The 18,194-nt window shown below is 41.7% G+C and overlaps 2 protein-coding genes across 2 annotated transcripts in view; both read right to left on the bottom strand.

The window, feature by feature from the left end:
• LOC124136636 (protocadherin Fat 4-like) overlaps positions 1 to 8,431 on the bottom strand; it is a 44,776-nt gene extending 36,345 nt beyond the window's left edge. Inside the window, exons 1-8 of the mRNA XM_046502623.2 lie at positions 8,353 to 8,431; positions 6,194 to 8,239; positions 5,974 to 6,096; positions 3,185 to 5,810; positions 2,684 to 2,933; positions 1,577 to 2,555; positions 804 to 1,131; positions 41 to 189 (exon numbers count right to left, since the gene is read on the bottom strand). Of these exons, the coding sequence (XP_046358579.2) occupies positions 41 to 189; positions 804 to 1,131; positions 1,577 to 2,555; positions 2,684 to 2,933; positions 3,185 to 5,810; positions 5,974 to 6,096; positions 6,194 to 8,239; positions 8,353 to 8,389 (6,538 nt within the window). The 5' untranslated portion in view covers positions 8,390 to 8,431. The remainder of the gene's footprint in view (positions 1 to 40; positions 190 to 803; positions 1,132 to 1,576; positions 2,556 to 2,683; positions 2,934 to 3,184; positions 5,811 to 5,973; positions 6,097 to 6,193; positions 8,240 to 8,352) is intronic.
• A 5,644-nt stretch (positions 8,432 to 14,075) lies between these two features.
• LOC124136628 (protocadherin Fat 4-like) overlaps positions 14,076 to 18,194 on the bottom strand; it is a 34,014-nt gene continuing 29,895 nt past the window's right edge. The window contains exons 40-41 of the mRNA XM_048396732.1: positions 17,884 to 17,973; positions 14,076 to 14,250 (exon numbers count right to left, since the gene is read on the bottom strand). Of these exons, the coding sequence (XP_048252689.1) occupies positions 14,076 to 14,250; positions 17,884 to 17,973 (265 nt within the window). The remainder of the gene's footprint in view (positions 14,251 to 17,883; positions 17,974 to 18,194) is intronic.

Raw genomic sequence — 18,194 nt, 5'->3', positions numbered from 1 at the left:
CTGATGCTGCTTGACATCATTACATTAAATGATAACCCACCTTGCAGAGAAGATGATGGCGTCCCTGACGGGTCGGACGCTACCACACTGGTGACAGCACTGGAAGTGAGGAAAGTCTTCCCCTGGGACAGGTTGCTTAACGAGTCGGTTGAGTTGTCCGCAACAACAACAAGGTTGACATCTACTGGACTGAAAGAGAGCATCCCAGAGACACCATTTACTAGAGTATCGACAGAACAATGACACCAGAGTATTTACATCAATTAGTTCCCTAGTTTACATATCAGTATTAACGTTCTAAATCAGATTAATAACAACATTGATGAATATGCATTTGTAATTATGTTAGAAATAGCATCTGAATATAAGTTATTGTGACAAGGTTCCATATTCAGAGACCGCCCATTGTATTTTTATTACTTATTTATAATAAATGTTAAATTCCCTTAGTTTTCAGTTACCTTTTAGGCGGTAACTTGGGCCTTCATTGTATAATTATAAAACATCTTTTTAAAGTGCAAACGCTGCACATAATCATGATGATCTTATCACTTATGTTAGTTTAAATGGTAATCTGTCGAATCACATTTAAGTTTTTTAAGACACACCCTTAACAATCTTGGTTGGCCTCTTTGGGTGAAAGTATACCTGAGCGGAGGTTGACTACTCCGATGTCCACGCTTTGTCACCCCTCTCGTGTATAAGGCTAATGATAACTATACCCTGGGAGATCCTCTGTTGATGAACCTTTACTTTAGCTAAGGCGGTGTAATCGTATGTTTAACACAGTTATCATCAATTACCTTGAGGCCAGGAGTCGCCTTCTTGTTGGTGCTGCTACTGCCGTCTCCCCCGATCGCTCTGTGATGCACCAGACCCGTACAAGACAAGATGGGTATTTGGATGACATGACAGTCTTGAATTGGGACACAAACTGATCCTTTCTAAGGAGGAAATCGGCTTTGCTTATGCCAAGTTTGATGATGACGGCCACTGTGTTGGGGTCGAATGTGTCCACACGAATTGATGCTGCAGGGTTGGTGGTTCTCGAAGAAACACCACCGTCCTTCCCTGAGGCTTCCAGTACATACTTTGTGTTCACTGACACTGGGGTCTGTAGCGTCACAACACCTAGATATAATAAATATTAACATGATCAGCACTTGTCATCTGTTCAAGAATATCCCAGATACTGGGGAAGAAAATCACATACTTTTTAGAATGTAATTAAAACAAGAAATCTTATAATCCTATACATAGGTTAATATATTGAAGTACCTGAATTGGCATTAGTATATTGAAATACCTGTACTGGCATCAACCACAAAGAAACATCCATAAGGGTTCTGGGAAAAGGATTAGGACACTAGTTCATCGGATCCAGTATCAGCATCAGTCGCACTCAAGTCAAAATAGTGTTAGTGCAGTGGTGGGCGGCGTTCATCTTTTTTGAGACAAGTACATAAGAGATTCACAAATAATGATTTGAAACAAACATACTGCTTTAGTCAAGACTATATAGTGAGAAACTGTATGAGTCATATAATCTCATAAATGCCTAAATATATCAGAATACCTGAATTGGCACCAACAGCAAAGAAAAATCCATAAGGATTCTGGGAAAGGTAGTAGGACACTTGACCATTTGGTCCGGAATCAGCATCAGTCGCCGTCAGAGTCAAAATAGTGTTGTCACAGGAACCTGTGTAGGCGATCTCAGCGTTGTAGAAGGTTGTGCTGAAGACAGGGGTATTGTCATTTTCATCGATGACTGTGATGTGAACAATAGCTGAGGCTGTCAGTGGAACTGTCCCATTGTCAACAGCTAAAATGGTCACATTGAATTCCACGTCAACCTCTCTGTCCATAACAGACTTGACACTGACAATACCTGAAGTAGGATCAACTATTAAGAACTGGTCCCCTCTGACCCCTTCAGGAGTTGAAGTGTCGATTGACAGAGTTATGGCACCATTGTGGGCATCTGCATCAGTGACTGTAACGGTCAATATGCTCGTTCCCACAACCGTATTTTCATTTACCGATCCAGTATACTGTATGGGGTTGAAGACGGGTGGGTTGTCATTCAAGTCATCAATCACGATTGTCACATTCACATCTCCAGTTAATTGTGGAGTGCCACCATCTTTAGCACGACATCTCAAACTGTATGTGTCAATAGTTTCTCGGTCCAGATTCGCTGCTGTAGTGATTACTCCAGATGAAAGATCAAGGTTGAAATGGGATGCTTCGCCAATCCAGAAGACAACAATCTCATACGTCAGAGCTGCATTTGTTAGACTGTCTAGGTCTGTAGCTTGTACTGTACCAACTGATGACCCAGAAGGAACGTTTTCGGCTATGTTGAAGGTGTATGGTGATAAGTTGAAGATTGGATTGTTGTCATTCACATCATCGATTACTATCGTGGTGGTAACAGAAGCAGTCAGTGGAGGTGTACCCTTGTCAGTTACATGGATGACGTGGTTGTAGGACGTGGTTCTCTCCCTGTCCAGTGAATTCTCCACTTGAACAATACCACTCCCAATTTCTATCTGAAATTTAAAATCAAATAACAATAGATTATGTCACATTTTATATCATTTAAGTCATTTTAGGGTCACAGTTTAATATATCAGAAATCGATTTTTAAGACTGTGTATGCTGTGAACAGATGACAAACCTTGAAATCTCCATCAGTGTTTCCAGACACAATAGAGTACACAAGTTCAGCATTCACACCACTATCTATGTCAGAGGCTGCAATAGTGAACACAATGGTTCCAGGGCTGATGTCCTCACTCAGATTAGTGGAGTAGCTTCCTGTTATGTCCGGTATGTTATCGTTGATATCTAGGAGGTTGACTGTCACAAGTGCTGTTCCCGTATTGGCTGGTGACCCGAGGTCTGTTGCATAGATAGTAAGGTTGTGGCTGTAAAATATAGAAATAGCTCTTATGATTAAAAACTCAAAAATGATCAGAATATACACATTATATAGACATGACCAATAACGAACTCCATTATTATTATATATTTTTTGTTTATTTTAATTTTATTTTTAGAGCTATTTCGCACCTTACCCCAAATGGAATCTGTTTGGGGAGATAATCGAGGCTAGTTACTCTGGTGTTGATGTGTTATATTGGAATATGTTTCAGACACTATTTGTACGTTTGATCACCTTGAAATAGTTTCTCTATCCAAAGGAGCTTTGACTGAAATCTGCCCAGATCCTGGGTTGACATCAAAGTAGGCATCAGTGAGACTGTAGGTGAAGACGTTATTGTTGTTAGCAGAAGAGTCTGCATCTTTGGCATAGACGGTCGTCACACTAGTTCCCACAGTTGTGTCTTCTGACAGACTCTGAACAAAGTAGTCAGGTGTGAATGTAGGAGCATTATCATTAAGGTCAACTATGATCACCTTGACGACTCCAACAGTAGACAGAGGAGGCGTTCCACCATCGATGGCTTGTAGAATAAGGAATAATTCTATATGCTCTTCACGGTCAATATCCTTGGCTGTAGTTATGACACCTGTTGTACTGTGAATTGCAAAGTATGTTTGGCCACTTCCAGATAATATTGAGTAGGTGACTTGTCCATTGATCCCCGAGTCTTTGTCTGTTGCAGTAACAGTTGTGACACCACTACCAATAGGGACATTTTCATACAGAAAAGGAGTATAGATTGATTGAGAAAATACTGGATATTCATCATTTTCATCCTGAAGTACAATTTCAAGCCAGAATGACCCAGTCAAGCCACCTTTGTCTTGTGCTTCAACAGTAATATTGTGAGAGTTGGGAGGTGTGTCGTAATCTAGAACGGACGATGTATACAGTTCTCCTAGCTGTGGGCTGCAGAAGAAAAGTTCAGGGCTATTTCCATTTGTGATACTCCATAAGAATTCTCCATCGGTTCCTGCATCGCCATCTACTGCACTTGCATTGTAAAAGTTGGTTCCCACTGGAATGAGCTCGCTCACGGTAATGCTGTCATTCGGGACAGCAGGGATCGGAGCAAACTCGTTTTCTGATAGTACGTTTATGATGATTCGGCCATTCGATGACAATAATGGGGTTCCACTGTCTGAAACTTGAATAACAAGGTCATACTTTGTCAATATTTCATAATTGAAAGTTTTTCCTGTATCCAGTATGAGTTCATTTCCAACAAATGTTAAAACATTTCCTGTGTTTCCCGATAAGATGGTGTACACAGGTGTTGCATTTGGGACATCATCGTCATCTCGCGAAGTCACTACTGCCACTGTAGATCCACTTGGTGCTGTCTCAAGGACATCTTTGATGTAGATGACTGGTACAAACACAGGGATGTTATCATTCACATCACCCACTGTTATACTGAGATCCACTTCAGAATTACGCTCATTACCTGAACCAGCATAGTCGTCAGTAGCACGGATTTTCAAAGCGTATGAGGCCATGCTTTCTCTGTCTAAATTACCTACAGTCTTGATTTCACCTGTTCCTTTGTCGATTGTAAAATGTCCAAGACCATTTCCAGTTGTTATAGAATACCTAATTGTCCCATGAAGTAAACCATTATCAGTATCTGTAGCTGTTACTGTGCACACAGGCGTTCCTATGGAGATGTCTTCCTGAATAGCCACAGGAGTAACCGCAGAAAATACAGGGGCTGCTTCATTTATAGGAGTTACATCTAAACTCAAAGGAACAGTGATAACTCTTGCAGTACCCCCTTGGTCAGATACTTGAATTTCCAAGCTATAGGAAGTCTTTGTTTCATAATCGAGCAAAGCAAATATGGTGACCACCCCAGAAGCAGCATCGATGGTAAATTTGCCATCCCCGTTGCCTGTTGTGATACTGTAAGCAAGGGTAGGGGTAGAAGAATCAGCATCAGAACATGTTAGACTGCTTACAGTTGTTCCAATACTGGAATCTTCTGGTAATGTGTTGATATAGTTGGAAGGAGCACAGACCGGGTCATTGTCATTTACATCGAGGACTAATACTGTTAGCTGAGTCGTTGCTGTGCGACTTCCAGCTCCAGTTCCATCAGCTACTTCTATTGTCAAGGAATATGTGTCTGTGGTTTCTCTGTCAAGAGCTGCCTGAAGAACAACTGTCCCTGATGTTGGATCAATCCAAAACTTGTTATCTGTGTTTCCTAGAGTTATGCTGAATGATAGAACAGAATTAGACACATCATTATCGTTGGCATTAATGTCCTTAATAGTAGTTCCTAAAGCTGTATCCTCACTGAATGACTCGGAGTAGGGTCCAGGTGGCGCAAAGACCGGGTCATGTTCATTGACATCCGATACTGTGACTGTTACAATGGCATAGGTAGTGAGGGTTCCATCAGAAGCCTGCACTATAAGATTGTACACACTCAGTGTTTCTGCATCAAGTCCTGCATTCACTGTCACCTCTCCTGATGTAGACCCAACAGCAAACACGCTCCCGGTGTTGCCTGCTGTGATTGTGTATACAACATTATTGTTAGGAGGATCATCAGCATCTGGACAGGACACAGTGCCAACGGACGTGGCTGGGGCAGCATCTTCTGGAACATTGCCTGTGTATACAGATGAGGTACAAAGAGGAAAGTTGTCATTGACATCAGTTATTGTAATCGAAACAGTTGATGTTCCAGTAAGGCTTGTAGGGGTTCCTTTGTCCTGAACCTTGACTTCCAAAACATATGAAGATAAAGACTCCCTGTCAAGAGATGCCTGGACAGACACAACTCCTGTCACAGAGTCCACAGTGAAGTGACCCAGTGAATTGCCAGATGAAATGAAATAAACTACATCTCCTGAAAACAAAACAAAACAACGCATGAGAGTGTAATGGAGTGATCATTCTCAATTCAATATATCTAAAGCTGTCATCAAATGAAACAATATTTGAGATGGAACATATCATTTTGGTATGATTCTGATTGTAGGTTTTATTTTATCTTGCGTGTTGCCATGTACCATTTGAACCCGCATCTGTATCTGTTGCTGCTACTGTCGCAACAGCTGATCCAGGGGTGGCATCTTCAGCTATGCTGGGCGTGTACGGGTTCTGGCCAAATGCTGGAGTGTTGTCATTCTCGTCTATAAAGAAATATGTTATGTATTTACTTGTTCCTCACACAATTATAATCATGAGTAAACACGATTTACACCTACTTGTGATACACCTATCACCTACCTGTGATACTGACAAAGACGTGGATGACTGTAGAGAGCGGTGTGGCTCCACCATCAGTAACAGTAACATTCAGAAGGTATGAAGCAGTTGTCTCTCTATCAAAGGATGCTGCTGCAGCAACAGAAACCAATCCTGTAGAAGTATCCAGGTCAAACAGGTTCCCTGGATCCCCTGCAATTTTGGTATAACTGAGGGCATTGTTTGGTGCGTTTATATCCGAGTCTGAACACACGATTTGCTGAACTGACGTTGTTGGTCCTGTTGATTCAGTTATGGCAGTGGAGTAGTATGCCTGAGTGCACGATGGTGCTGCATCATTTACATCAGTCACTGATACAGTTAGGATATAGGTACCACTCAGTGTTGATGGATTAGTGCCAGCATCCGTTGCCTGGACTGTAACAGTGTATAATAACACAGATTCGGCATCGAGGACGTCACTTACTCTCACAATGCCAGTTGATGAGTCAACCACAAACTTCCCAAGTGATCCCGATATGATGCTGTAGGTTACTTGTCCATCTAGTCCAGAATCAGTGTCTGTAGCATCAAGATCTATAACAACATGTCCCAGTACACTGTCCTCAGGAACAATTTCTGTGCTTGATGCCGGGGCGAATGTTGGAGAATTTTCATTGATAGGATTGACACCTATGGACACTATGACGTCACTAGTCAGGCCCCCGCCATCAGTAGCCCTCACTGTGAGAGTAAAGAGTTGGGTCCTCTCAAAGTCCAAGCCAGTATTGTCAGTAACTGTGATAACACCTGCTGCAATGCTAAATACAGTGTCTGTGTTGCCACTTAGTATGGAGTAGGTAATTGTTCCAAAGCCTAGATCGTCCGCATCTGTTGCAGTTACTGTCATCACAGTCGTCCCTGTAGCTGTGTTCTCATCTACGTTTGTTGTATATGACGATGGATTAAACACTGGCAGGTTATCATTGACATCTGTTATAGTGAGTGTCAAAGTCTCACATGTGGATTTGATTGCATCAACTGTGCCTGAATCAGTGACACATACATCAACAGTCACAGTTGGATTGGTTTCTCTGTCTTGTTGAACCTTCAGCGTTATTACTCCTGTAGCAGATCCTATGAGTAGATTTGTTGTGTCTGTCAGGGAATATGTAACAGTATTTGCGGTGTCAGCATCAGTTGCAGCCACAGTAAGTACCGTAAATCCTACTGCCTCCGATTCTGCCATGGAAGGGTTGAACGGCGTTCCAAGGAATACTGGAGCAGCCTCATTTACGTCTGTCACTGACACAATCACTGTAGTTGATGTGCTTAGCGCAGGGACAGCACCATCTTCGACTCTTATTATGATGGAGTGCGAAGTTGCAGTTTCATAATCCAAGCCTGTTGTAGTGACAGCACCACTCGTATCAACAGAAAATGAACCACTTCCAGCAACAGCATTCACGGATTCTATAATGTAGGAAAGTGTTCCACTTGCTCCTGTATCCAAGTCGCTGCATGACAAAGTAGCCACATTACCAGTATGGTCTTCTCTTTGAATGACAGTTGTGGAACTAGGGGAGCATGATGGCGTGTTATTGTTGTCGTCAACTACGTTGATTGTAACACTAACGTCTGTACTTCTAGGTGGTGTTCCACTATCAGTTGCTGTCATAGTAAGAGAGTGTGTACTGGCAGTTGCATAGTTCAGATTATCTTTTAAGGTTAGAGCTCCATCGGATGCTAGGGCAAATGTGGCGTGAGCTGTCATTGTGTACGTAAGATCTCCATCTGTGCCACTATCTGCATCAGTTGCAAGAATCTGATGTATGAGAGTTCCAATGGCTGTCATTTCTGGTACTGCCTTGATGATAGTTGTTGGGGTAAATATTGGACTATGCTCATTCACATTAGTGACTGTTATTGATACAATTGTTGTGGCAGACCTGGATTGTGCATCACCTGCTCTGTCTACTGCCTTCACTGTCAATGAGTGGGACACTGCTGTCTCATAGTCCAACAGTTTGGCTGTTTTGATCTCTCCATTGCTGGCATCGATTGTGAAGTCACTGTTTGTATTACCACCTGTAACAAATGAAGTGTAAAGGTGTTTATACATGGTTTCGGGAAAAGGTATCATCAAATAGAACATCAGTATAAGACACACTTAGTATTACTTTTGCTTGCACTTCACATACCGATGATTGAGTATGTTATTTGTCCATTTCCTCCCATTGCAGGGTCATCTATGTCAGTTGCTGCAATGGTGACCACCACACTAGCTCCAACAGCATCTGTCTCAGACACACTGCCACTGTTGAGAAGAAAGATAAAATGCACCATTCATTCCATCCATTCATAACAAAACGCTTATGTATCAGATAATAGTTTTGCTAGTGTTCAATTTGAAGTTGTCAGTGGCATGGCATGTACTGGGTGCAATTTGTGTATGATGAAGAGAAAGAACCATACCTGTAGGACCCAGAGCCAAACACAGGAGTGTTGTCATTTTCATCTGTGACAGTCAAACTGACAGTGGCTGTTACTGTCGTGGTTCCGTCTGTTGCTGTAACTAGAAGGTCGTGAGTTGCATCCGTCTCTCTGTCCAATGATGACACTAGCGTGATGATGCCTGAAGTTGAGTCTAATGCAAACAAAGGGTAGGATGCTACAAAGGCAAATGTGATTTGTCCATCTGCTGTGGCAGCAGAGTCTGCATCTGTTGCTGTAACTTGTGCTATTGTGGAAGCCAGTGCCAGATTTTCACTGTGGGATACTGGATATATCACTGAAAGTGAAATAAACAAGGTATGTTATGAAAAGCGCAAAAGGCTGTGACAACGCTGAATCATGTCAGATACTATTTTATGAGTATGTTTCTTTGCAATACGCAAGAATCTGTGTACCGTTGAACACCCCTATGTAAGCTATAGAAAGGGATAAATCATTGCACAATCAGATTGTTGAGCGCTGGACTGTTAAAAGGGTGAGCTGGACACTTATCGTTACGTACTTGATGGACACATGAATCACATTTACATCCTTACATGCATTATACAAAACAGACACTAGGACTTGGTGATTTGGAATTTGTTTGTAGTATTTTATTATAAATGTGTCCTCAGCTGGAAAAAAATGTGATAATGATATATCATTTTTAAGGACCCACTTACAATAAAGTTCAATGGTATATTTGAGATTTTTTACCTGGGGAAAACACTGGCGGAGCCTCATTAACGTTTCCAACGTGTATTGTTCCAGGGATGGATACACTATTTGCAGTGTCGGATACTGTCACAATAACATCATATGTTGTCACACCAAAATCATAGTCAAGTGGTAACTTTAACTGAAGAATATTTGAACTCATTTCAAACTTGGTCGTATCTCCAGTTGACAAAGTGTATGATACAGTTCCAGTGGTGTCATCATCAGTACAAGTGAATGTGTTGACACCAAATCCGGCACTCTCAGCTTCACTGACTGTTACAACAAAAGAATTCTGAGAGCAGGATGGTGTATTGTCGTTGACGTCTGTGATTGTTACAGTAAGTATAACTGTGGCGGTTCCAATGTCTCCACTTTCCTTGGCTTTGATGACAAGATCATACGAGGCTTTTGTTTCTCTGTCCAGGTTAGCAATAGTTGACACTCGTCCTGTACTTGAATCTATGGTAAACTGATTATTGAGGTCACCACCCTGAATAGAATAAACAGGGCTTCCAAAAGCATTATTTCCATCAGGGTCTGTGGCTTCAACGTCGGCAACAGAGATCCCAATGGTGCTGTCTTCAGCAATGGTGGAGGAAAATGTTCCAGAAAATGTAGGTGGGCCATCATTAACATTGATGACGTTTATGTTAACTGTGACTGTTGTTGATTGTACAGGGCTGCCGGTATCAGAGACAGTGATTGTCAAAGTGTGACCAGTGTTTGCCTCGTAATCGACAGCATCTGAAGTGTTAGAATGGTTTTGTTGATATATAACAGGATACATGAAGGCTAGTGGTAACATAAGTCTGAGGCACAACAGCTCACTGTTGTCTCTAAAGGTTTGATCTGAATCGAGGATAAATGTCTATATCGATGCTTTTTCTGTAAGCATGATACCAGTGCTTAGCGAAATGGTTCAAATCTTTCTTTGCTCATTTAGATAACATGCCGACCTATAACTGGATTACTGTCAAAAGCGACATTTAACCCACAATCACTCACTCTTTTGGCACTTGTTATGAGGTTCTACTCACTTTCTATTGTTACAACTCCTGAAGTTACCCCAAAGTGGGACCCTGGACTCTGCACAAGATTATACACCAATGATGTCCCATCTTCAACATCTGAGCATCCCAAACTTGCAATAAGTGTTGTGGGGAATGTAGCTGAAACAGACCAATTCAGAAACAATTAATTATAATGGGCATGGATTATACAATCTGAGGAATACACATAACCATCGTCTTTAAAGCGCATGTCTGGAAGGTATATAGGTAAACACAAACAATAAACTGGACGCCATGTTACGTTTTGGTGTAGATACCAGAATATTTTACCAAACATGTTCTTACCGACATTCTCTGCCACATTCTGTGACCAGCTGGATTGAGAGCAGGAGGGGATGTTGTCGTTGGCGTCTGTCACACTAACTGTTACTGTGCCAGTGCCCTACGAGAAAGATAATAGTGGCAAGTGAATAAGTATGTTGCAAATGGACAAATAACCCTTTTATAAGATGTTATGGGATCTATGTGTGCAGCCTACATGGTACTTGCCTGAAGACCACCCCCATCTGTAGCTGTGAGGGTGAGGAGATAGAACTTGGTGCCAGCAGGGAGGGAGTCATAGTCCACGCTGGAGGCCAAGGTGATGACAGCAGAGGACTGGTCAATGCTGAACAGGGACAGTCCTCCTTGAGTCACTGAATATATGATAGAGGCAAAATTTCATCACTATAAAAATCTTTTTTTTACTAATGAGAAGTTGGGCTTCATCTTATGTAAAGATGTATGAAAATAAAGTTCTGTGAAGTGCAACAACTGTTGCATCATGTATAATATCTGTACTCCACATAGTATTTATTTGCGTATGGACAAATTCCTTATTGATACATTGTTCCCATTTTGGATTTCTGCTCATAATTGTCTAGAATTGTGTCAAGACCGTCAATTCCCAAGTACTAACATTGTTTGAAACACTTCTACACAATCTGGTAACACACATGTTGTGTTGTTATTGTTGGGTTTCTAAAGTTAACTTATGTACATTAAAAACCAATGTTCTATTTCAAATACTATGACAATACAGGTAATCAATCAATATTTAACCTTGCTGGTTGTTGCCTACACTAAAACCAATCTCAGTATTGTCAGCTTCAAATGGTGAAACATATACCACTGAGCATGTAGGATTAAGCTACTCACCTGTGCTGATAGCATACGTTGTGACAGCATGGGGTGCGTAGTCGGAATCTGCAGCAGTGTAGGTGTGGACTGTAGATCCAGGAGAGTCACTCTCAGATACAGACACTGCAGGGAAAGGTGTTGCAAAAGTGGGCGTGACTTCATTTACCGCACCGACATCTACGTAAACAGTGACAGTCCTCGAGTTGGTCCCGTCACTGACTTGTATCTGCAGGGTGTACGACGTAGTGGCAGAATCGTAGTCCACAGCTGAAAATATTGAACAATAGTTGGAAACATTGGAATATGCACTTATTTTAAAATACAGATGATTTTCTTATTTTGATAAAGAAAGTAATAATACCACAACAACTTACTTCCAGCTAAGGAAAGAGAACCAGTGCTTCCATCGAGGGCAAAACTTCCATCAGCATTTCCAGAGAGAATTGTATAAGACAGGACATCAGTTGTGTCAGCATCAGTGCAGGATAGCGTTGTTACCTGCACACAACCATAGTTGGTACTCAGGACATGTTCAAATAACTGTCAAACATGCACAATAATTGATACTTGAATTAATACATTATGCTCATATCTGCAGTCGTCACGATATAACTGAAATATTGCCGATGTGACGTTTAATTTTACTCACTCACTCATATATGTAAAATAACATTTTAAAGTCATACATACCACATCATTGACACTGCTGCTCTCAAGTACAGTCACGTACACAGCATATGAAGGACATGACGGCAAGTTGTCGTTGATGTTGGTGACTGAGACTGTCACTATTGTTGTGGCGGATCTCACTGTCCCTCCACCATCACTAGCAGTCACTTCCAGAGTGTAGGAAGGGGTCGTCTCAAAATTTAATGTGTTTTGTAGCTTGATGATACCATAAGTTGGATCTATGCTGAAGTCGGTGTTGGTATTCCCATCTGCAAATTAAAAGAGTTATGTCCGGTGTATACTTATACATCGTTATGAGATATCTGTGTTTTGGAATAAACATACACTGTGTTTGCTGTGAAGAACTAGCTTAGGAACAGAACCCGCGTGAAAATTTAAATGGTGATTTAGCGCGGTTCAATCAACAGGTAATGCATCCCTACACTGATAACACACTGTTTATTTCCATTCTACCATGACATAAATAAGCGTGAACTCGTTGACGTTTTAAGTGGGTTGTTGCACTGAATTAAGGAAACACTGACAATGATCTTTCCGTGTCTTTTTTCAGGTGAACAATTGACTTGCTTTTGCAGTCTTTGTGACGGGTGCCACTAGTCACCTTTTTACGAAAACACCTGGTATCATCACAGTTTAATACTGACTCATAAACACATGTTCATGACATTGTCGGAATCGTATCTTTCTATCCTGTTTTGTGCCCAAAATGTATTGCCACACATTCGTTGAATATTGTGATTACGGCTACTCTGCTCTTCAATGTTTGAGAACATCATATTTTTCTATGTCTATTAGCTTATTGGTGATGCGGTTTTCTATCGGCTGTTTCTATCAGACGAGGTTATTGTGATTTGTAACCTATAATTGGCCAATCACCCTCTGGAAGTTGTATACATCTTATGTTTCATTTGAACATTTTCTTTAATACCGACATTATACTGACTGACCAAATACCCATTACAGCATCAGTTTTGATGAAAACGGTTATTTCTTTTACTTACTAGTAATGGAATACGTGATTTGTCCATCAATGCCAGCATCAGGATCTGTGGCAGCCACAGTTTCAATAACTGTTCCCACTGCAGTATCTTCTGCAAACTAAAATCATAAGGCATAGTCAATTTCTCAGTGAGTAATGTTATAAATAGATGAGATAATCATACACGATTGCATCACATTTTGAAAAAAAGCACTACATACCGGGACAGTTGAAGGGAATCCAGCAGCAAATGCAGGATCGTGGTCATTAACTGCAACGATGGATACCGTCACAGAGGTCGTTCCAGTCAGTTCTGGAGTTCCACCATCTGTCACGATGATTCTGAGGACATAGTAGTCAGGGTCATTGTCCGGACTATCAAGGTTTATTGCAGTTTTCAGTTCAAGACCAGATGCACCAAACTGGAATCTAGTGGAGTCTCCAACCTCTATTGCATATGCCAAAGTTGAAGTTGCATCAGCATCTGTTGCGGCTACTGCTACTATTGTTGTCCCTGCAGTCGTTGTTGCAGTTTCCAGAGGGGAGTTGGAATATGGCGCTGATGTAAAGACAGGTGCATTGTCGTTGTAATCTTCTGCAGAGATAGTGAATGTTCGATCTACTGTCTTGGCAGGTGTTCCCCCATCAGATGCTCGCACTGTTACATCATAGGATGCAACTGATTCACGGTCGAGAGACGCCATTGTTGAGATTTTCCCAGACACGGAATCTAAGTGGAAAATCCCTGCCACACTGATCCCTCCAGCTAAATGGAAGAAAAGACATATTGTTACGTATGACATAAAAGGCAATGTGAACAAAAAAGATTTAGCTGTCAAAGATGAATATTTTGCTATTGAAAGATGCTCTTGATGTCACAATAGTTCAAGACAGGCATGATCTCACCAGCTGTTGTTGAGAGCAGAGTGTACGTGATTGTCCCATCATTCCCTGCATCTGAATCTGTTGCTGCTATGGTAACAACAGATGTGCCAATGTTGACATTCTCTGACACTGGATAGGGTGTTCCAGATACGTATGCGGGCACAAAGGTTCCCCATGCAGGCGTGCCTTCATTCTCTGGTAGAACCTTGAACATAGAATAGTTAAAGTTGTATCACAAATAGAACTGTGAAATTACTTCATTATTATACATGTTGAGAACATTATGAAAATAATAATAGTACTGGGTCCTTCAGAGGTTGGCAAAGCAATGGTGACCAGAAGAGATGGCTCCTGATTGTTATCATTAATATTATTTTGGTGACGAGTTTGTCATGTCCAGATTACACATTTTTCAAGCTGTCATCGTATACTGGGAATTTTATTTCAGTATAAAGCAAAACAAACAAGAAAAGGACTTACATTAACAATGACAGTAGTGGTTCCAGTAAGAGGTGTCGTACCACTATCCACTGCTTCCATTCTTAGACTGTAAGAGGTCTTGGTCTCATAGTCCAGAGGTATAAAAGTAGTGACCACCTTCTGACCAGAAACACTAAACTTCTCATCCGGATTACCGTCATCTCCACCGGTGATAACTACTGAAATATCTCCATTGGGCGATGAAGCATCCGCATCTGTACACACTACTGTGGCAACGTCAGAATCTGTTACAGAAGAACGGTCAGCTTAATCCATTGTGCTGTGACCACTGATTTGGTTTTACAATCACGGGATATACATTATCATCATATATGTTTAGGTTACACTTACTGAGTGGAGCGTTTTCTATCACATCAGCGGTATATACAGTCTGGGTACAGATTGGGGCGTTGTCATTGAGATCTTTCAGTGTGAGGATCAGAGTTGCTACAGCATTGTTCCCTGACGAGTCAGTCACTGTCATCATCAACTGGTCGAAGGTAATGACGGCTCCACTGACATCATAGTCAAGAACCTGGGCCAGCTTCACCTGTCCTGAGCTGGTGTCCATGATGAAGTAGGTAGCATGGATTCCTGGATATAAGATATAAGATATTCCTGGATATAAATTGTGCTCTCCTTCTTGTTGGTCTGTTTCTTTTTTTGCACTTTTTTTGGTCCCGTATTTTCTCATGTGAACAATTGACTTGCCTTTGGATGTGTTTACGACGGAAGCCACAGGTTGAGCAGGATATACCATTTCTCGGACACTATCATCACTATTTGATAGTGATTCATAATCTCGACTCATGGTATAGTCGGAATCGTACAAAGGACTCAAGCTTTTATGATCGTGATTCGGTACTGTCACTTACCACTCAAAGAATACGTGAGGACATCACCAGCATCCGGGTCTGACACAGAGAATGTGAAAGGCACGATAGTGCCTACAGGTTTCTCCTCATCCTGTTGGGCAGTTAGTGGACCTGTGATGATCGGAGACGCATCATTGACATCGACAAGGTCCACCCTCATCTGAATGTCTGTCTGCAGGGTACCATCAGTTGCTCTGCAATATAGGAATGCATCTGACGTGGACTTAAAACGTAAATCAGATTTATACTAGGCAAAAGAAAGCATGCGCTTGAAAATTGGATTTTACCAAAATAGTTACAAACATTTTTAATCGTTACTAGTCTGACCTGTTTTGAAATACTTATTGATATGATACAAATAATATCGCCTGTGATACCCGAGCAAATACATCACCATTGAATAACCAGTTCTTGTTTGTTTCATATTTAAAGATAACTAGTGAGTGAGTATAGTTTTACGCCGCTTTAAGTAATATTCCAGCAATATCACGGCGGAGCCACCGGAAATAGGCTTCACTTATTGTACCCATGTGGGGAATCGAACACGGGTCGTGGCGACCGAACGTTTTAACCACTAGGCTACCCCACCAACCCTAAAGATTACTGACGTAATAGACATGAGTCAGTTACAACAGTTCAACAAACGTAAACATGAACTAACATGTTCAAGTTCATGAATTGTTTACAACATCTTTAATTTAGAACACGTGTCTGCTTCAATGAGATAATGTCACCGGACCAAAACTGCATCCCAAAGGTCACGTATGAGAAGGTTATTGAAGCGGCAGTAAAATATTACCGTATCGTAAGGACGTATGTCGACGTTGTTTCATAGTTGAGTGCAGCATTTACTTGGATTTGTCCCCCGGCATTTATGATGAACTCTGTAGGAGGTGACACTAAGGTCAAGGTCACAGCGTCACCTTCCGGGTCAAGTGCTCCTACACTAAGCACAGACGTACCAATACTCGCTGTTTCCATGATTAATATCCTCGTGCTGCCGTCAGTTGCAATATTAGTGAAACCGGGAGCCTCATTCACATTTGTCACGTCAATATTCAAGACGGAGTCAACAGAATTTACTCCGTCAGATATCCTGAAAAAAACATATTGTAACATCAAGCATCATGGATAATGACATATAAAGAGACACAGCGCAGTATGGACTAATTATTTCCAAAACCTAGTTTCTAAAGCGGTATGTTGGACAAACATTTTTCATCTAGCTTCTCACAACTGCAACATGGAACGCTTGAAGGTTGCGGGTGAGAATAAAGTCCCTAACTAAGGGAGCCTATGTTTGTCGTCCGAGGCGATTGAATGGATGTTGACTTGCTTGATGCATGTCATCGTATGTCAATTGCGTGGATCGATGCTTATGATATCAATCACTGGATTGTGTCGTCCAGACTCTATTATTTGCAGACCACCTTCATAGAGCTGACATATTGCTGAGTGTGGCCTTTAACAACAAACAAACAAAGAAATAAGACAAAAACAAATAATGTACATTCAATGTAATGGAAGCAAATGTGTAGTTCACGATAGTGTTGTTAAGCATGTCAAACCGCAGGTGCTTTAATTATATGTTGTATAAAGGGAACGCGCTTGGGAGTAGTAGCATAGGCTTTTCCTTCATCTCCACTCCACTAATACATGGGTAGGCTCATTCCTTGTTGACCGCCTCCGTGGTCTAGTGGCAGAGCGTCCACCCGGAGAGCGGAAGGTCCGGGGTTCGATCCCCGGCCGCGTCATACCAAAATACGTTAAAAGATGGTACTTGTTGTTACCCTGTCTGGCGCTCGGCATTAAGGGGCTAAAACAAGGACTGGTCGGCTCGGAGTCAGTATACTGTGTCTGAGTGGGGTATTCATGTTAAACTGCGGCATGGTATCTCAGTGAGCTAGCACTATAAATCGGCATCAGTCTGGACTAGTACAAGCAGCCACACAAACACACACGTACATGCACGTCGCTATATAAGTGCAATAATCTTGGACGCGACGTTAAACCCAATTTTTACCTCACCTCATTCCTTGTGTTTCACACGCTCGTGTTAAGACAATAATGTACGTAAACTTACATCACGATAGCAGGATATATTGTTGTCATGACGAGCCCTGGATCACACATGAATGTGTAAAACCCATTGTCAGTGTCTTCCGTCGTGATATTAATTGGATGCCATGTGTGTACTAGTTTTGTGCGTATTCCTACCTTACAGTCACCGCGTATGTTGCTGTAGTCTCTGTGTCGAGTCCCCCTGCCACCTGAATCTCTGCTCCGGTGATGGAGAAGACGCTGGGAGGGCTGACCAGTGTGAATATGACAGCTGTTCCTTCCTGGTCAGTACCGACCAACGTAAAGATGGACGTCCCAGTTGCGGAGTTTTCTGGAATGGAGGTTCTCGTGCTGCCATCAGTCGCAACGTTCGTGAAGGTAGGAGCTTCGTTCACGTCTGTTATTCCTACAGTTAGTACACGGTCGACATCATTTGTTCCATCGCTTACCCTGTGCATAATATACAATAAAGTCTCAATGCAAGAGAATAATCAGTCCAGATGATCATCTACATATTCCATTTAGCGTGAAGGGCAAAATAGCTGTGAAAACTATATGAATGGGACACTGCAAATCAGTAATGACACAGGGTGTTCGTGAAAAGGGTAGTCATGTCCTGCCCTACTGGTGGCACACAACACACGCAATAACACAATATCAATACAGCTCAC

Source organism: Haliotis rufescens, unplaced genomic scaffold (genome assembly GCF_023055435.1).
Source record: "Haliotis rufescens isolate VD_foot unplaced genomic scaffold, xgHalRufe1.0.p SCAF_16, whole genome shotgun sequence".
In the NCBI taxonomy this organism is placed as follows: Eukaryota; Metazoa; Mollusca; class Gastropoda; order Lepetellida; family Haliotidae; genus Haliotis; species Haliotis rufescens.
This window is presented reverse-complemented; position numbering and strand designations above follow the sequence as displayed.